The sequence below is a fragment of the Acinonyx jubatus genome, chromosome A2 (assembly GCF_027475565.1).
Source record: "Acinonyx jubatus isolate Ajub_Pintada_27869175 chromosome A2, VMU_Ajub_asm_v1.0, whole genome shotgun sequence".
Classification (NCBI taxonomy): Eukaryota; Metazoa; Chordata; class Mammalia; order Carnivora; family Felidae; genus Acinonyx; species Acinonyx jubatus.
Window position 1 is genome coordinate 372,457 of NC_069383.1, and position 21,091 is coordinate 393,547.

Consider the following 21,091-nt stretch of genomic DNA (forward strand, 5'->3'; position numbering starts at 1 on the left):
AGTCCATCATTAAAGAAAACTCTTTAATGTTTTATTAAGCTCTATACGGTTTTACGTTTTTAGCAATAAGTTGAAACCACGGGGTTTTTTGATTTTTTTTTTTTTTTTTTTAGCAATTTTAAATGTGCTGGTATGCTTAAACGGAATGCTTAACCAGAATAATTCCCGAGACATATTAGTTGGTCAGTAGTTTATTGTTGTACATTTTTGAAGTTCAGATCATGTTGATTTTGCATACCAAAAGGAGACACCCCCTTTTAATTTTCAAAAATGCTGGTAAACTGTAGGGGTGTAATTTTTCATGATGACTTAAGTACATTATTATTTATGTGTTATAGCATCTTGTTTGATACGAATTCTTTCTTCTTTACAGACCGTAAAACACATGTGGCCTTTTATTTGCCAGTTTATAGAGAAGTTGTTTCGAGAAACCATAGAGCCAGCTGTGCGAGGAGCAAACACCCACCTCAGCACCTTTAGTTTCACAAAAGTTGATGTGGGTCAGCAGGTCAGTTTCTTCTTAAGTATTCTTATTTGTGCTATGAACACTTAAAAAAAATTTTTTTTTAAGTTTATTTATTTATTTTGAAAGTGAGGGCAAGCACAAGCCGGGGAAGGTCAGAGGAGGAGAGACAGAATCCCAAGCAGTCTCTGCAACATCAGTGCAGAGCCCGACGCAGGGCTCAAACCCACGAACCATGAGATCATGACCTGAACTGAGATCAAGAGTCCAACACTTAACCGACTCTGCCACCCAGGCACCCCCACGTTGCTGTGAAAACTCTTAAAAATATATTAAGCTACTTCCAATTATTTTCTAGAGAAAATTGCTCTAGAAAGCAACCTGGGGAAGTTCTGGAAGGGTGTCTCTGCAGCTCCTCCCAGGTCTGCCTCCCATGGGATGCCCTCCCTTGTCTTTTGTGAGGCCCTCACTTGCCCTCATTCTTCCACTGTGGTCTTTGGCCAGTTCGGTTTCCTTGGTTGGTTTCTCTCCGTTCCAGCGTTTCTTTCTACCTCACATCCTTCTGTCAGAATTACCTTTGCACAGTTTTTCACAATTTATCTAGTTGGAAAGGGAGTTTGATATATGAGTTCATACTAAAAGTTTAATAATCGACAACAAGCTTAACATGTTTACCCCCTCAAGATCTTTAAGGACTCCCAACACCAGGCTTGTAGAATCACATTAATTATATTGATGCAGGGAAAGAAAAATTTTGTTACTGGAATCATACAAAGAAAAACTCCTAATTCCTAGTATTACTTCTGGTGAAAGCCTCAAGACAACAGGTAAATTCGTTGCTCATGGCAGGCTTCCTTTTTATTTTTGTAAGTCAGTGTTTACAATGATTAGTAACAGTTCAGTGTAACATTTTTTTAATTGAGGTGTGATTGACATATAACTTTCCTGTTGTACTTCCCAAGGTAACATTGTTTTATATGTCTAATGAAAATTTAGAATTCAGTAATATTTTTAAACACACACACACACGCACACACGGCATACACACATTTGGAGCACATACAGTAGAGCCAGAGAGCACAGTGTCACCGTATGCTGCAGGTCAGATGTCTGTGCTTCAGCCCCTCAGGGATTTGATAAATGTGGCCAAGGAGTGTCTGACCTGGTGACCTGGTGGCTGCGTTGTGTTTATCAGTGCCCGCAGGCTCATCCCCATCCTGTACTCCCAGGCCGTCAGTCACCTTCCTCCATCAGAAGTGATTTTCTGCCTACAGAGAACTCTCCATCTTACCTGCTTTTACTCAGCATCTGGGGTCTCCACTGCAGGCGACTGTGTTGTGCTGGGCTGTTTTTCCTCTTGGCTGTGAGGTCTCCAAATAGGTTACAAGCCTGGGGTCTGCTCAGTCCTGTTGTTAGAGCGCACACGTTAAAGGACACCTTTATAACACTTCCCTTCAGTATTTACTTTACCTTCTCTGACCTGAAAGGATCACAGCAGATAGGAAAGCACGATTACACGGTCGAGTGCCGTGTGAACTTGAAGCAGGGATCGGGATCACACACTTTTTCGTAAAGGGCCATTGAGGCATATTCTCCCCGCCCCCCCAACTTCTTTTATAACCCTTTAAAAATGTAAAAACCGGGACGCCTGGGTGGCTCAGTCGGTTAAGCGTCCGACTTCAGCTCGGGTCACGATCTCGCAGTCCGTGAGTTCGAGCCCCGCGTCAGGCTCTGGGCTGATGGCTCAGAGCCTGGAGCCTGCTTCCGATTCTGTGTCTCCCTCTCTCTCTGCCCCTCCCCCGTTCATGCTCTGTCTGTCTCTGTCTCAAAAGTAAATAAACATTAAAAAAAAATTTTTTTTTTAAATAAAAAAAAAAAAACGTAAAAACCTTTCTTAGCCAAAGGCTAAATTTAACTTGCAGGCCCTGGTTTCCAGTCCCCTGATGTCAGATAATACGCCTGTGTTTGTGGAGTGTTAGAATTCTGATCCCAGCTGAGTTTGTTTTAGGGAGAATTATGTTCATTTTCTACACGCACTTTAAATCTGATTGTGAGATTATCACCCAACGCAGACCTCTAAACTAAGGGAATCTTACCTGATGCGGACATTTAAGCTAAGGATCCTAAGCCACCTGTACCCCATTTTCACTCATCAACATAGCGGGTTGAACCATGTTCTTTGTAATTCAACAGTCTGTACATGTTTGAGCCAGTATCATTGGGGGAAAGGCCGGGAACCCAAGATAGTAGGAAGTGTAGGGAAGACTTAGAGTTTAATCCCGTAGCCAGTTGAGGGGTGAGATGTTAGGGCACCTAAGCTGCTTCAGTAAGCGTAGTACTCTTAAAGTATTTCTTCAGCTTGAGTGTTTGATGCCCAAATGGGAGATTAAGAACTTTCCTAGAAGTGATCTCAACGTGATAAAATGGGAGAAGGTTTGGAAGTGGTGTTACAGCTGGGCCCTTGAAATATGACATTTATTATAATCTGCCTTTTCTTTTTACAGTCATGTGATTCTGTCTCTGTCTCAGGTAATAGGTGTTAAAATTATACCTACAGCCAGTATTTTTTATTTACTCAAAAGCTCCATTGTGGTGAAAATCCTAAGAAATGAAAAATTATAAGACATGAAGAAAAAACAGAAAGGAAGTTACGTTTCAAACCATGTAAGGACAGAGTAGAGGGAAAGGATCAAAGTAAACTGGGAGAAACAAGGGGCCGTGGGGCTTGACTAAGCACTCACTGTGTGCCAGGCGCATTTCCTTACATCCTTTGATTTCTGGTAACCTCGTTAGATAGATGCCGCTAGGACCCATACTTCACAGATGAGGACACGGAAGAACGGAAGCTACATAAGTTGCCCAAAGTGAAACATCGAGTACACTGTGAAAGCAGAACTGTAATTCCTGTAGCGTGGGGCTAAGCTTGTTCTCATCTCTCTGCCATTTGGGTTTATTTTTCACCCTGCCTGCATTTTAAAACAAGCTGCCTCTTGTTTCAGCCACTCAGGATCAATGGTGTGAAGGTGTACACTGAAAATGTGGACAAAAGGCAAATTATTTTGGACCTTCAAATTAGGTAAGTTTTTGTTTGTGTCATAGTTAATGACATATAATGTTACTTAGCTAGACCCATAAAGTGGAGGCTGTAATGAGCACTCTTCTTACCTGCTGTTTGGTGGATTTTTTTGTTTGTTTGTTTGTTTATTTTTGAGGGAGAGACAGAGTGTGAGCGGGGGAGGGGCAGAGAGAGAGGGAGACACAGAATCCGAAACAGGATCCAGGCTCCGAGCTGTCGACACAGAGCCCCACGCGGGGCTCAAACTCACAAACCCTGAGATCATGACCTGAGCCGAAGTCGGAAGCTTAACCGACTGAGCCACCCAGGCATCCCCGGTGGATTTTGACTAAACTGTTAAAGACCCACATTTATTTATTTTCTGCATCTTAATTCCTAATAGCCTAGATAATTGCCATTTGTAAGTATGTTAAACTTTAAAAAATTGAACACACTACAAGAAAACTACAGACCCAAATCCTTTATGAACGTTGATGTCAAAATCTTCAACAAAATACCAGCAAAGTGAATTCACCAACATATTAAAAGAATTAGACACTGTGACCAAGTGGAATTTATTTCCAGGGTGCAAGGATGGTTCAACATATGAAAATGAACCAAGCACCGCATTAACAGAATGAATGACCATCTCTGTTGATGTAGAAGAAGCATTTGACAAAATTCCATATTCTTTCATAATAAAAACACTCAACAAACTGAGAACAGAAGAAAACCACTTCAGTGTAATAAAAGGCATATGTGAGAACCCAACAGCAAACATCATCCTCAGTGGTGCAAGACCAAGCTTTTCTTCCAAGACCAGGAGCAGGTGCGTCCACATTCACCACTTCGTGGCACTGGAAGTCCTATCCAGAGCCACTAGGTAAGAAGAAAAAGAAAAGGCATCCATGTTGGAATGGAAGAAGTAAAATTGTCTCTGTTCACAGGTGATACGATCTTTCATGTAGAAAACCCTAAGGATTCACAAAAAAACCTCTTTAGAATTAGTAAACAAATTTAGCAAAGTAGCAGAATATGAAGTCTGCACACACACACAAATCGGTTACATTCTATACACTAACCATGCACAATCCAAAAAAATCAAGAGAAAAATCTCATTTACACTAGAATCAAAAAGAATACTTAGGAATAACCTGACAAGGTAAAAGACTTGTACAAAGAAAACTACAAAACATTGCTGTGAGAAATTACAGAAAACATAAGTAAATGGAAGCAGCCCATGTTCTTCGTTTGGGAAACTTAATATTATTAAAAATCAACACTAAAAGCAATCTGTAGAATTAGTGCCGTCCGTATAATCACATATCTGATAAGGGATTAAGATCTAGAATATATAAAGAACTTCTAAAATTCAACAATAGCAAAAACAACCCAATTCAAAAGTGGACAGAGGTCTTGAATAGACATTTCTCCAAAGAAGATATACAAATGGGTAATAAACACGTGAAAAGATGTTCCCCTCATTGATAATCAGGGAAATGCAAATCAAAACAGTGAGATACTACCTCACACCCATTAGGATGGCTGCTATCAAACAACAGAAGACAGCAAGTGTTGGCGAAGATGTGGAGAAACGGGACCCCTTGTGCACTGTTGGTGGGAACGAAAATGGTGAATTGCTGTTGAAACAGAACAGCTATTCCTCAAAAAATTAAACCTAAAATTACCATAAGACCCAGCAATTCCACTTCTGGGTCTATACCCCAAAAAAATTGAAAACAAGGTTTCAAAGAGTATTTGTACACCCACGTTCACACCAGCACTATTCGCAGTAGCTAAAATGTGGAAGCAACCCAGATGTTCATTGATGAGTGAATAGATAAGGAAAATGTGGTCTGTACATGCAATGGAATATTATTCAGCTTAAAAAAAAAAAAAGGAAATCCTTCACGCTGAGCACCAGGTGGTTAAAACAAAAACTTAAAGATCAACAGGTGACTTTAGTATATAGCTAATTATCTAATACCATCTAAAGCCAAAAATAAAAAAACTTACAAGGAAATTCTGACACATGCTACAACGTGGATGAACCATCAGGACATTATGCCATGTGAAATAAGCCTGTCACAAAAAGACAAATACTGTAGGATTCCGCTTACATGAGGTACTTAGTGTGATTACATTCATAGAGATAGGAAGTAGAAGGGCGTGTACCAGGGTGTGGGCGAGGGGAAGACGGTAGGTTGTTTAATGGGACAGAGTTTGGGTTTGTCAAGATGAAGAGAGTCCTGGAGATGGTGGTGGTGATGGTTGCACAAGATGAAGGTGTTTAACGTCTCTGAACTGCACTTGAAAATGGTTAAGATGGGACATTTTACGTTCTATGTCTTTTCCTACGATAAAAAATGGGAAAACCGTTAATTGAGGGCAGGCACCATACCTGGCAGATAAAGGTGGTTTTCTTTAGTTCTTGTCCTCATTCTTCGTGAATGTGCTCATGGCTTCCTGTGTCCCTGTGAGGCCTGGTAACACACTGTGCAAGGGGCAGCTGCTGAAGCGTGTCGACTGACAGACACGCTTCACACTTTTGTTTTTTTTGATCCTTGACTGAGGATCCTTTTATAATGTCGTCGTTGAGTTTTTAAAGTGTATGAATATAACAAATGTAGAGCGTTGGTAACAATTACCTTTACTTTAGAAAGGAGCATTGACTGCCTCTAATGATCTGATGGAAAACCTACATCTTTAAAATACCAGACACTACTGCAAACCCTGTTGTCATCTGTAGAATAAAAGAGGAAGGCCCGCTGGGTCTTCAGCTCAGCTGTGCCCTGGGACGGTCCGCTAGGCTGATAATGAGCTTCGTAAGGATGGAAACTTTGAGAACAAAGTTCTCTTGTTCCAGCACTGAGGAGCGTTTCGTACGCATTTATTAAACATTTGAAGGAATCAGTTAATGGATGCCGTTGTGAAGATGTAGTCTGGCTTTCATGGTTTTAGCAGCCATGACGACAGATGCAGATTATGCTGCTCAGATATTTATGTTTCTTAAAAAAATCTGCATTCCACTTTTTTGTATGTTCCAGACTGAGACCTTGATTAGATTATTGGCAGTAGAGATGGGGAAGGAGTAATTGACAGATACTAGGAAATGAAGTGATTGTATCTTAGGGTGAAGAAGAGGAAAGTTTCAAGATTTTTTTTTTTTTAATGTTTATTTATTTTTGAGAGAGAGACAAAGCTCCAGCAGGGGAGGGGCAGAAAGAGAGGGGGACACAGAGAATCCAAAGCAGTTTCAGGCTCTGAGCTGTCAGCACAGAACCCGACTGGAGGCTCGAACTCACGGAGCATGAGCTCATGCCCTGAGCCGAAGTCAGCTTCACCAACTGATCTACCCAGGCGTCCCTCAGGATGGTTTTTTAACAGGTGATTGGACCAGCCAGATCCAGAATCCTGTTCAGTGAGAAGAATCTATTGGTGCTGGCTTTAACACCAGGACATAAATGTTAGAAGAATTCATCCCAGATGTTTTTCATTAGTATTTTGTGTTCTTAGGCACCGTCCTTCCAGCATTTCTCAAACTTCCTGCAGATGTTCTCAGGCAAGAGCAGGAGCGTGACGTGCTACTTTGGGAGTTGAGGGTGGGAGTCAGATCATAGCGACCCCACAGGAAACCTGCTCCTATTAGGAATAGATGCAAGCCTGACATTCAGCGCTATGCTCTATTAATGCTGTTGTTTTGGTGGTTTTGTTTTGTATTAATGTTTGCCATGACGTGATCATTGAGTGCCCCCCACGTGGATGCATCATTTCTAACCTTTGATGTCACAGAGCCCTGGAGCACTGCTGTTAGTTTTGTCACAACCGGAGAGAGCATGGGTGCAAAATTTACTTCTGGTGAAATATAAACTTTTTTAATGTCTTAAACAAAAACAGTTGTTTACAAAACGAGTGAAAACTACATTCCATCAAGAAACTGATCCAGAAATTGCACTTTGAGAAGCGACGTGTGTAATCAGTGTGGCAGGTGTCAAGTCTGCTAGCAGGGACATGTAAAGTTCCAGGCATTAAAGACTCAGATATGGGTCTCAGGTTTGCCTACAGGCTGGTTTTGGTTGCTTTGCTCTCATTTTACTCAGATTGTAGACCTTGCAGATCTGTGGTGATTAAGAGATACTAATACAGAACTTTTTCTTTACTAGTTTTGTAGGAAACTGTGAGATTGATTTGGAGATCAAGCGATATTTTTGTAGAGCTGGTGTGCAAAGTATACAGGTAAGGTTTTTAAAGTTTCATAGTCTTCCAAAATTCCCTATGCTGTATTCAAAAATAAAATTGTGAAGTTTTTATTAACTGAGAATTTCTTTGAAGTTTCAGTTTTTTATTTGTAGGTTATTCTTGAGAGAAACCTGAAGTCAAATGCTCAGAAGTCACTAAGACGATCATGTGTCCTCCTTCTTGAGTCAGTAAATGGCCTGTGGAATTGTCTTCTGTGACATGTTTTGGTTTCCCATTTGAATTTAGATTCATGGTACAATGCGGGTGATCCTGGAACCGTTGATTGGAGACATGCCCTTAGTGGGAGCCTTGTCTATCTTCTTCCTTAGGAAACCAGTAAGTCGATGCTGATTTCATTTTTCCTATTCATTGGCAAGACTCTGTAAAGCAGAGAAATAGTCTGTCCTTCACTCTCTTTTCCCTTTTCTGACATATGAATCCTGTGTTCATACCTCTTTAAAATGCTCTTAATGGAGGGCTTCATCTCTTAATAGACAGCTTTTTTCCTGATTATAAAATAGTGTTTGTTACAGAAAATTCGAAAATAGACTTTTTATGTAGTATGTATGTATGTATTTATTTATTTATTTATTTTTAAAGGTTTGTTTAGTTTTGGGAGGTGGGGACCGAGGACCCAAAGCAGGCTCTGCACTGAGCCTGGAGCCTGGTTGGGATTTTCTCTCTCCCCCTCTGCCCCTCCCTGCTCGTGTTCTTTCTCTCTCTCAAGATAAATAAATTAATTTAAAAAAAGACTCCCTCTTCCCCTCCCTTTGACTTCTAAGGCTCCTCCCCCTCACCTGGGTGGTCCTTACCTATAAGGCTCCTCCTTACCTGGGTTCCTGCAGCCTCTGACTGGCTTCCTGTCTTGGCCCTGTCTTCCATAGACTTCACCACTGGGGTATCTTCCCAGGGTGCAGGCTGACCCACTAGGGAGCATCTCTCCCTCACAGTCCTCATGGTAGGGGTGGGGTCTCTCTCCAGCCTCCTTTGCTGGCACTGCCCCTGGTGAGCATCCCAGTTTCCAGCCTCAGGGCAGAATCATAATCCAAATAGTACCAACCCCATTATCTCTCACTGCCTCCTGTTGTCTTTTCCTTCTCCCAGAACACTGTCTTCATCCCTGTGTGTCCTTTCCAGAGACAAAGGTGGTCAGCTTTCCCTGTGTTCCTTTGATGCCAGACTGCCCTGTGAATTCTGGCACACTTCTTGTTAACTCTTTCAAAGCCATAGCCCCATCTGTCTCCATACAGTTCAGTAAATGTCTGATGGGTGCATTGATCTGTTTCTCAAATATCTTTCCATGATATGCCACTTTTGTTACCTTTGTGAGTCCTTTCTGGAGGTACCATTAACATCATGTATAGTTTAAAACGGAAACGTTAATTTTTATAATTTGATTTAAATAACTTAATGCAAATTATTGTTGTTGGGTTTTTAAAATACGGGTTTATTTAGACTAGACTACAAGTGGTATTTTTTCTGTATGTAAAAACACAAGAGTTAAGTGTCTTTACTTTAAGTTGCTGCTAAAATTGCTGTTCTGATTTGCTTTTTATCGCTTAAATAATGGGCTTATTTTTAATGTATTTTAACTACACAAAACGCAGTGAAATTAAAAAGGCATTAAGGAATCTCTTAAAATTCAATTTCTTAAAATTTTAAGAAATGAAGAGCTCTATAAAAGATTTACAATTCATGGGGCTTTTTCTACATACCAGTTATTTAAAAGCCTTTATGTTTAAGAAACGTTCTTCATTAATGAATATAAAAAAGCTAATCTTTAGCAGATGGCAAAGTATTTTTAATTTACAGGAAATTTTTAACAATTAAAAGAAAGACGTTTTTTCAGTTCAGAAAACAATGAAATCCAAATCTTTAAATCTCCCTCAAAACTTAGCAATACTCTTCCTTAGGTTGGATCTTTCATAGGGTTATTAACTTTAAAAATAACGTTGTAATATAACTTCCAAACAAAATCTTAGTGTCAGAAATGGAGGAGTCTGTGAAAAGTTCAGAATCATTCATTTCCTTATATGGCAAGTAAAGTCTCCAAACATATGCTTTGGAGAGAAGGGATTTTTTTTTTTTTTTTCAGTTATTTTCAACTGGAAAATATGAGTACAGAACTCACTGCTAGCTGCCAAGTAACTCCTTGTCACCCCAAGGAAAAATACAGCTAGAAAGATTGGGGGGGATTGGCTAAGCAGATGATATAAAAGTATAATGCCAGAGACTCTTATGAAACCTTTGCACATTTTTGTTCTTGTTGATTTGTTTTGTTGGTGTGCTACTTGCTTAAAAAAAAGAACTAAAAGTTTCTAAAGTGACCAACTTTTTTGGAGCACAGTGAAGGTGGTGTGGTTAAGTGACAGACTTGGGTGTCCTCCGGCCTGGTCTTCCACACCTGGTCTTCCTCTTCTGACTGTGTGCTTTGTATGGTTTGTTTCACCTCTGTAAGCCCAGGTTTCCCCATCTGTAATGTGGAGATGAAACGTCAGTGGGTGTGTCCCCATCTGTAACATGGGAACTACTGCCTCACAAGATTAAATGCCAGAAGGTGCCTGGTGCATAGGAAGTCCTCAGATTTTTACGAAATCAAATATTTTCCTACATACAGGTTTAGCATCCGGGTGGGTCTTAACAGCGGAAGTCAAGGTTTGGTAAACACAATAACTTAAGTGAAGGTTCTGGTAAGGGCTGGAACAAGCCAGTGTCTCCCCCTGACACGTGTCCTGGGAGCTGGCCACTCACACTAACACGACTGTTGTTGTAATTTCCTCAGGCACACGTGCATAGGGTCCCTTTGGTATCCTCAGTTCTTTCTTTCCCTGGGGTACAGATTAGCCTAGAGTAAATGTAGGAGATGATCTGGGAGGTGCTGAGAATGCGTTTATCCTAAGAGGGTCCTCCCAGCTAGCAGACAGCATGCATACTTCCTGAGTCTTTGAACCACAGATTGTATTTCTCCGTCTGTAAAAATGGAAATAACATCTTCCTTTTACAGTGATTGTGAGAAGAACTTGAGTCCTGTTAGCTACAACTCCAGCAACTGAGATCCCTTAATCAAAGGAGGGGAAAAAAGGAAAGCCTTCATTTAAGTGAAATTAGTGTGTATTTGTCTCTCTCAAAACCTACTGGAATGCAGAGCTTGAAAGCCTTTGTGACTCTCATCCGTGCCTGTTAGGCCTTTGCTCCGTGCTCTCTCCCCTCTGAGACCACCTTCCTCGGGTCCTCCCGTCCACAGGCCAGAAACAAGGCTGCCGGTACACTCAAGAGGTAGTGCTCCCCTTCCTGGCTCCCCTTCCCTGTTCCGTCTGGGTCAGATACAGACCCCTGGCCCAGCTGGGAGGAGGAACGTTGCAGTGTATGAATCAGGCTCCTGGAAGCCAATTCCTGCAGCCCTGTGTGGAAAGGAAGGGCTGGCCAGACATGCCCACTAGAGTCCACCGGACAGGAGAGGGTCCCAGACTTAGAGCACACATCAAGTCACTTGGGAGCTTTGAGGGTATTTGTCCTGGCGGGTGTTCTCCGAGTGTCTTCTTGGATCTCTGCTTCGATACCTTTCGTTGTTTTGGATAGTCTAGCCCTACCCCCAGTAGTTGGGATGAGGAAGCTCCCCATTGCCCTCATCTGTCCTGAGTCTTGGGGCTGGCCCTCTTTCAAGTGATCTCGCCTTCTCATGCGTGTCTTTGCTGGATCTTATGCAGGAGTGAGTGCGCACACCTACCTCCAGCAGTACAGGGTCTAATGGTCAGGGCCTGGGATGGTGTCCTGTGCTCCTCAAGACACAGCGTGTGTTTTCTTCTCGCCCCCCAGCTGCGGTGAGCCTTCAGCTGTGTGTCCCTCCTCCCAGTGGCTTCTCTTCCTTACAGTGGGAGGTGGCGTTTGTGTCTCCTGAAGCAGCTGCTTCCTCCCTGGCCTCACCCCTGCAAGAGACGCTTTCCCCAGTCTCTGCAGCACACAGGCACTGCTCTGCCCACAGTGGGCTGCAGATGCCCCGTGTCTGGATTTACTCTGGCTCACCTGAACTGGCCTTTAACAGTCAGGATCTAGCTGGAACCTCTCAGTTGCCCTGTGGTACCTCAGCCACTCTTGGAGTCTCCCAAAAGGAAGGGCTGGTGGCCCTGTCACCTCCGCTGTCTGGCACATTCAACAGTGATGCTCTTTGCAGTTTTCGACATCCTGGAAAGAGCATCACCTCGGGGAATCTGGAGGTCCCAGGAGTAACAAAATAAGGAGAACATTCTTGACTTGACCATCAGTGAAAACTGACTAACTGAAAAACTCTGGAGAGGGGCGGGAGGCACCAGTCTGTATTTTATCAGGCTTCCCAGATGATTCGTGGTCTGTACTGTACAACTTAGTGCACCTAGAACACTGGCAATAGTGAGTGTGAAATCAGTTGACTGTATGTTTTACTGCATCCATCAGACCATGCATTTCTGGAAAAGCAGAGAGGAGAAAGGCATGTCTGTGGTTTTCATGACATAAGCAGATTGGTTTGTGTCGTTCCAGTGGAACAGGAACCACGTTACTGATCCCGTTTCTCCCAGAAGAGTGACAGCAGCCCAAGAGAGTGATTGGGAAATCTGTCCCACTGGCTCTTGAATTTCTCCCAGAGAGCTTAGTCGTCCCAGGGCAGGGGCGGGGCGGGGCGGGGTGGGGGCTACGACCTGGGTCCCGGCCCTCTCGTGGCTGCCTTCTCAGCCCTCACACTCACACGTGCGTTCACGCTCACACTTGTTCTCACACACACGTTCTCACACATGCTCATTCTGACACACTCACATTCTCACACGTGCCTTCACACTCACACTTGTTCACATGTACACGTTCTCACACACTCGTTCTCTCACATGCTCGTTACCTTGCACTCGTTCTCACATACACGCACACTCGTTCTCATGTACACTTCTCCCCACATGCTCATTCTTACACATGGTCTCAAACGTGTGTTCACACTCACTTGTTCTCAGGTATGTTCATTCTCACATGTGTTTGTTCTCACATTCGCATTCACACTTACACTTGGTCTCATGTACACTCATTTTCACGCTCATTCTTACATGTTCTCAAACATGCTTACTCTTTCTCACACTTGTTCTTACACACACATTCTCACACATGCATTCACACTCACTTGTTCTTGTGTACATTCATTCTCACACATGTGCTCGTTCTCATGCTTGTTCTTACACACGCATTCTCACGTGTTCACACTCACATGAGAGAGTTCTCTCACATATGTACATTCATTCTCATGCACTTGTTCTCTCACACTCATTCTTACACATACACATATTCTCATATGCTCTCATGTTCGCACATGTACATTCATTCTCATGCACTTGTTCTCTCACACTCATTCTTACACATACACATATTCTCATATGCTCTCATGTTCGCACATACACTTGTTCTCACACAGACGTTAATTCTCTTACACACTTATTCTCTGGTACACTCATTTAAAAAAAATTCTTTTTAATTTTTTTTTTTTTTTTTTTTTTAGAGAGACAGAGTGCAAGCAGAGGAGGGGCAGAGAGAGAGAGAGAGAGAGAGAGAGAGAGAGAGACAGAATCTGAAACAGGCTTCAGGCTCTGAGCTGTCAGCACAGATCCCGACGCAGGGCTCGAACTCACCGCGAGATCATGACCTGAGCTGAAGTCAGATGCTTAACTGACTCAGGCGCCCCTCTGATAACACTCATTTTTACACATCGCTCACAAGTCACGTGCTCATTTTCTCACACACAAGTTCTCCCTCCCCTCTCTTATTTCTTCCCCCTCTGTGGCTCTGGGCTCTTCCTGTCCCTATCTCCCCTGTGTTCAAGGATATGACAGCCCGTCCTTCAGGCCCTTGAAAGGGCCCCTTTCTGGGGGCTTGTCTCTTGCATTCACATCCCTTCTCAAACCCAGCTGAATCCTGCCCTTCGTGAATCCTGTTCCTGCCTCCCTGGTGGTTTGTTTCTCTGAGCTTGAGTAACATTTAAATGCATCTCATGGTTTTTTGGGGTTTTTTTAACGTTTTATTTATTTTTGAGACAGGGAGAGACAGAGCATGAACAGGGGAGGGTCAGAGAGAGGGTGACACAGAATCTGAAACAGGCTCCAGGCTCTGAGCTGGCAGCACAGAGCCCGATGCGGGGCTCGAACTCACGGACCGCAAGATCATGACCTGAGCCGAAGTCGGCCGCTTAACCGACTAAGCCACCCAGGCGCCCCCATCTCATCGTTTTGACAGGCGTCATGAGAGTAAGCCGTCTGTCACCTGATGTTTTATAATCTCTGGTTTTTTAAAAAATATTTTTTAATGTTTATTTGTTTTTGAGAGAGAGACAGAGCATGAGCGGGGGAGGGGCAGAGAGAGAGGGGGAGACACAGAAACCCAAGCAGGCTCCAAGCTGTCAACACAGGGCCCAGCGTGGGACTCGAACCCACAAACTGCGAGATCATGACCTGAACGGAAGTCTGATGTCAACTGACTGTGCCACCCAGGCGCCTCTATAATCCTAGTTTTAATTTCGCTTCCAGGGGACCCATTAATCTTTGGATGTTTCCCAAGCTTTCTGATTGAACAACATGCCCCAGGCTCATTAGTCTGGAATCAGCTGTTTCTTCAGAATCCCTTGGAAAATGTGTTTAGAGGTCATGATCAGGGCGCTGGCCACTGCCCATTGCCCCACTGCCATTTGCTTCTGCACCTGTTCTTTTGGTGGGGGATGGGCACCCAGTATGAGGGGATGGGTGGGGGAGGCGCCAGCATGAGTTTATATTGGTAGTTGCAATAAATTTGTATTTCATTTCTCTTACTCTGAAAAATAGTTTTTCAGTACTTCTTAAATTTTTTTAAGTTTTGGTCTGTCCAAAACAAACTTTTGACTCTCTGGTTCATACTTGTTTATAACTATCCACTGCTCAAAGGGATTTGAGAAGTTTTATTGCTGCAGCTATATGGGTAATTGAGATCATGCCATTCCTTATAGTATTTCTTCCACAAATATAAAGCACAAGTCAGTGTTTCTAATCAAGCTTTTTTTTTTTAACCTGTCTATAGCCACTAAACGGAATCTTTTTTTTTTTTTTTTTTAACGCTTATTTATTTTTCAGACAGAGACAGAGCATGAATGGAGGAGGGTCAGAAAGAGAGGGAGACACAGAATCCGAAACAGGCTCCAGGCTCCGAGAGGTCAGCACAGAGCCTGACGCGGGGCTCGAACTCACGGACCGTGAGATCATGACCTGAGCCAAAGTCGGACACTTAACCGACTGAGCCACCCAGGCGCCCCCAGAATCTTTTTTTTTTAAATGTTTTTATTTCACTTTTGAGAGAGAGAAAGCATGAGAGGGAGAGGGGCAGAGAGAGAGAGGGGGCGACACAGAATCCAAAGCAGGCTCCAGGCTCTGAGCTGTCAGCACAGAGCCCGACGTGGGGCTCGAACCCACAAACTGTGAGATCATGACCTGAGCTGAAGTCAGAAGCTTAACTGAACTACCAGGCGCCCCTGAATGGAATCTTATCTTAGCCAACTATGTAAGAATTATTCTAAGTAAATACCCAAATACCCACTAGAAAAATGAGTAAAATAAGATACAAGTAATGAATGGATAGAACGTGTTCCGCTAATATCAGGAAAATGCAAATTGAAACAGTGATAAAGTACCATTTTTTTAACTACCAGGTGTACTGACTTTTACTGTCGGTTTTTGATGAGGGTAAAAAGAAAGAACGTTTTATACATTTTGGGTGGGAATTTAAATCAGTACAGCATTTTTTTCTTTAGGGCAACTGGGTAGCATCTGTCAACAAAAAATGAACATATGGGGGCACCTGGCTGGCTCAGTCAGTGGGGTGTGCGACTCTTGATTTGGGGGATGTGAGTTCAAGCCCCACATTGGCTATGGAGATTATTTTTAAAAAATAAAAATCTTTGGGGCACCTGGGTGGCTCAGTTAAGCATCTGGTTCTTAATTTCAGTTTAGGTCATGATCTCACGACTCGTGGGATTGAGCCCCACATCGGGCTCTGCGCTGACAACACAGATCCTGCTTGGGATTCTCTCTCTCTGCCCTTACCCTGCTCGTGCTCCCTCTCTTTCTCAAAATAAACTTAAAAATTTTTTTAAATAAAGGAATTTAAAGTAAAATAAAATTTAAATTAAAAAAAAATTTTTTTTAACATTTATTTATTTTTGAGACAGAGAGAGACAGAGCATGAACGGGGGAGGGGCAGAGAGCGAGGGAGACACAGAATCGGAAACAGGCTCCAGGCTCTGAGCCATCAGCCCAGAGCCTGACGCGGGGCTCGAACTCACGGACCGTGAGATCGTGACCTGAGCCAAAGTCGGACGCTCAACCGACTGAGCCACCCAGGCGCCCCAAAAATTAAAATTTTTTTAAAAATGAGTGTATATCTTTGACCAAAACTTTCACGTTTTACATGCTAGTCTACATATGCTATAAGAACACGTATGTAAGATTTTCACTGAATCATAACTTATAATAAAAAAGAAATTATAAATAAGTGCTCATCAATAGGAAAGTTATATAAATTATTATTCGATTTTACTGGAGGAAACTGATATTATCTAAAAGCAAAACAAAAAAAGAGATGGTTCTCCAGGTACCAATAAAGGACAGTGGCTTTGATTTTTCCCAAGCGAAAAGCAAGGTAAAGTATAGGACAGTATTACGTACTATCTCATTTTGTTTATAAAGACACCTGTATGATTTGATAATTGGAAATAATCTGGATACTTAATATTTTTGCCCTTTCTTTTTTAAAACAGCTGATAGAAATTAATTGGACAGGACTGACTAATCTTCTCGATATCCCTGGATTAAAGTAAGTATGATGTCATGACCTATGGTTAGCTTGTTTATGATACAATGTGCAGTTCTAGTGTCATGGGAATAACACAGAACGGGTAAGGCCTGTGTCCAAGGCAGACTCTGAGCCTTTTCACAAGCTCTCACATGTGACTCAGGTGAAGAGACTCAGATTCCTGAGACCTGCGTCTGAGGCATGGGGACCAAGTGAGTGAAAGGGGAGTGGGTGAGAGTGTTAGACTGGGTCCCTCACCCTTCATTTTACTTTTTACTCATCATGAGGCATCTTTCCAGCTTTGGTGGGTTTGTTTTTTTTATTTTTTTACTTTTTTTTTTTTTTTTAAGTAGTCTCCATGTCCAAAGTGGAGCTTGAACTCATGACCCTGAGATTAAGAGTCACATGCTCTACCAACTGAGCCAGCCACGTGCCCCAAGTCCCCAAGTGTTGGTGTTTTAGAAAAGTAGCAGCCTTTTAATAACTTGTAAGGTAATTTTTAAATTTGGTTTTTATTATTTTCCCAGAAAAATAAAGGAAACTTCAAAAATGAGTATATATTATAAAACTAGCCTTCTGGGTTGTTTTCAGGCTGTGCTGCTGCCTTCCGTTCCTCCAGCATCCCCTCCCGGAAGGCAGGTGTAGGCACTGGCCTGGGAACATGTAGTATCACCCAGGAGTCTGGGTGTGAGAGCTGAGAAACCTGGAGTTTCTGCCTTGTGTCCCTGGGAGTCCTTCGTTATTCTGTAGCAGTCTCACATTTAAAACATGAGGGAATTTGGGGCACCTGGGTGGCTCAGTCGGTTAAGCATCCAACTTCAGCTCAGGTCATGATCTCACAGTTCATGGGTTCGAGCCCCACATCTGGCTCTGCGCTGACAGCTCAGAGCCTGGAATCCACTTCAGATTCTGTGTCTCCCTCTCTCTCTGCCCCTCCCCCACTCATGCTCTGTCTCTCTCTGTCTCAGAAATAAACATTAAAAAAATTTTTTATAAACATGAGGGAATTTGCCTAAAACAAGCTTATGAAACTGTGAAGGGCACATTCCTGCTGTGAGGGAAATGAAGGCTTCCTCATTGGGTCACAGCCATCTGTCTTATCTAATTGAAGGCAACTGTTTGTGGCAAACCTGTTAGTTGTTGCCAAGCAGAAGGTTCTAGAATCCTGCCTTTGCTATTTACTTTTGTATTTTAGGGTTGCACTATATCACTTATTGGTTACAGTTACATATGTTCCTGGTAGATAACGTTTTAATGTTTTTTTTTTCTAAAATAACTCAGAAATTAAAAATTTTTTTCTATTCCTGTGTGTTTGTTTATGCCCCTAAAATGGTAATTGGAAAGAACTTTATTTTGTTTCATTATCAGGGAAAAGTTGGGACTTTAATAAAGTGAGGCATAGTGGGGCACCTGGGTGGCTCAGTCGGTTGAGTCTGACATCGGCTCAGGTCATGATCTCGCGGCTTGTGAGTTCGAGCCCTGCGTCGGGCTCTATCCTGACAGCTCGGAACCTGGAGCTGCTTTGGATTCTGTGTCTCCCTCTCTCTCTGCCCCTCCCTTGCTTGTGCTCTGTCTCTGTCTCTCTGCTCTCTCTCAAAAATAAGTAAACATTAAAAAATAATAATAATAAAGTGAGTCCTAATAATAAAAATCTTTTTTAGGTACTGTGGTTTTATGGATCTAGAAAATACTGTTACTTTAAAAGATCTTTGCAAAGAACAGACAACTTTAAGAGTTCTTGAAGTATTCATTAGGATTCTTGTTTGCAAGCAGCAAAGCCAACTCAAGTGGTCTTAAATAAGAAAGTAAATAAATGAGTAGGGGGCGCCTGGCTGGCTGTCAGAGAAACATGTGACTGTGGATCTCGGGGTTGTGAGTTCGAGCCCCACATTGGGTGTAGAGATTGCTTAAATAAACAAACCTTAAAAAATAAAGCAAATGAGTAAATAAATACTGTTTTTTAAGACAACTTGTTCGTGTATCCAACCAGTAAGTATTGAGTGCCTGCCATGAGCCAGCCACTGTTGTTTGTGCTGGAGTGTAGCTATGAACAGAACAGCCACACTCCTGTCGTGGAGCTCCACTTCCAGTGGCTCATTCCCAGCCCCTGTCGCTGGGCAGGCTGGAGCATTGTGTGGATGAAGTCAGGCAGGTTTTGGTGTCCAAATGATGCCCTAAGTGCTCTCTCTCCCAATCTTGACTCTGCTGTTCTCTGCATGGGTTTGTTATCAGGCAGGCTCTTGCTATGAAGTCGCAGCTCCTCTGTTCTTCATGCTTAGCAACTTCAGTCTAAAAAGAACCTTCCGCTGGTTCCAGCACGAGTTCCAGGGCTGATTTCTGTTTGTCCACCCATCCTTGGACAGATCCTGTGATTCTGATGACCAGGTCTTCTGCCTGCTCCCAAAGGAAGAAGAGAGGACCAGGGTGAGGGGCTGGGGGCAAGCAATGGAAGAACCTGCCCCAGACCTCTCATCCAGGCGGACAGATGCTAGGCAGCCAGCAAAACAACAGATCACTGTTGCCATTTAGTGTGGAAAATGTGTTCTCCTTTGTATATCATGGGAGGGCTGAAATAAACACAGCCTTGTCCAAAGCAGCTACCCTGTAAATAGCATCATATTAGTTGCCTTACAGGGTGAGCCAGAGGGCGTGTTTTGCCTTGGCAAGCCTGCAGCTGGGGGAAGTCAGTCCCAAATCATTTATTTAAAAGAGAGATACAGGCGCACCTGACTGGCTCAGTCAGTAGAGCATGATTCTTGATCTTGGGGTTGTGAGTTCAAGCCCCATGTTGGGTGTAGAGCCTACTAAAAATTAAGAGGTGCCTGGATGGCTCAGTTGGTTGAGCATCTGACTTCAGCTCAGGCCATGGTCTCATGGTTTGTGAGTTCAAGCCCCGTATCACGCTCTGTGCTAACAGCTCAGAGCCTGGAGCCTGCTTAGGGTTCTGTGTCTGCCTCTCTCTCTGCCCCTCCCCTGCTGGTGCGTGGTGTCTGTCTGTCTGTCTCTCTCTCTCTCAAAAATAAACATTAAAAAAATACTTAATAAAAAATAAAAAGGGAGATCTATATCACACACATGTCTGTATACATTGAGATACATATATACATATACTCCATTTTATTTAATGATTTTTTTTTTTTTTTTGGTCAGAGAGCATGCGTGGGGGAGAGGGGCAGAGGGAGAGTGAATCCTGTGTAGGCTGCACGCTCAGCGTAGAGCCTGACATGGGTCCCGATCCCACAACCCTGGGATCATGACCAGAGCCAAAATCAAGAGTTGGACACTCAAAATGATTGAACCACCCAGGCACTCCTAATTAATGACTTTATATGTAGATAGGTTCTCTTTATATAGTAACAGCTTTAACTATTTTATGTATAGAATTTTATGCATGAGACACACAAAATACATACTTATACTTAGTATTTAGAGAAATACATTTATCATTAAAAATATATACTCATGTATATTAGAAATATAGAGGGAAATATGGGGCGCCTGGGTGGCGCAGTCGGTTAAGCGTCCGACTTCAGCCAGGTCACGATCTCGCGGTCCGTGAGTTCGAGCCCCGCGTCAGGCTCTGGGCTGATGGCTCAGAGCCTGGAGCCTGTTTCCGATTCTGTGTCTCCCTCTCTCTCTGCCCCTCCCCCATTCATGCTCTGTCTCTCTCTGTCCCAAAAAATAAATAAACGTTGAAAAAAAAATTAAAAAAAAAAAAAGAAATATAGAGGGAAATACCATTCAGAAACAAAGCCATGGGACACGAGCGTCCAACTCTTGATTTTGGCTCAGGTCATATCCCAGAATCGTGGTATTGAGCCCCACATCGGGCGCCGTGCTGGGCATGGAGCCTACTTAAGATTCTCTCTCTCCCTCCCTTTGCCCCTCTCTTCCTTTCACATGCTCTCTCTTAAAAAAAAAAAAAAAGCTACGGTATAAAAGGAATATATAAAAACATCTTTTGAAGTAAAATTGTGTATTCATATATAATATATATAACTTATACATAATTCTGTAAAATTTATATAATATACAACATTCTGTATTTGTATTTTGTATTTATATAATATTTTGTATTTTATGTTATAAAAGTAAATAGTAACTTTGAACCTAATATAATGAAATCTCGCCTTGAGCATTATAAAATGAACCTCTACATGCTGTATTCATTGATTATGAAAACGAAAGGTATCATAAGATAATAATGCTTGAATTGCTGTGCTTTAGCTTAAATTTTGACTATCCCCACATGTTCCAACGAAGAGCCCTACAGGGATCCTAAGGAATGAGAATTAGGATAGAAACAGAAGTGAGGTAAAGAGGCAGCAGTTCCAAAGGACAAAGAGGACTGGACACGATAGGAAGCCCTTCCAGTGTGACAAGATCGTGACAGCAGCCGGGACAAGCAGAGGGGCAGCCGGGAGCAGCACCGCAGCTCGGGAAATTCTGGAGGAGCCTGGACATGTGCACAGGGGGATAGAAAGGAGAGCAGGGGTGAGGCACCAGGGTGG

The 21,091-nt window shown here is 42.7% G+C and overlaps 1 protein-coding gene across 5 annotated transcripts in view; it reads left to right on the plus strand.

The window, feature by feature from the left end:
- Positions 1–21,091, plus strand: part of ESYT2 (extended synaptotagmin 2) — an 82,204-nt gene that overhangs the window by 28,416 nt on the left and 32,697 nt on the right. For all 5 annotated transcript variants that reach the window (XM_027051203.2, XM_027051204.2, XM_027051205.2 and 2 more), the window contains exons 3-7: positions 374–508; positions 3,463–3,539; positions 7,682–7,754; positions 8,004–8,093; positions 16,546–16,601. In XM_027051203.2, the coding sequence (XP_026907004.1) occupies positions 374–508; positions 3,463–3,539; positions 7,682–7,754; positions 8,004–8,093; positions 16,546–16,601 (431 nt within the window). The remainder of the gene's footprint in view (positions 1–373; positions 509–3,462; positions 3,540–7,681; positions 7,755–8,003; positions 8,094–16,545; positions 16,602–21,091) is intronic.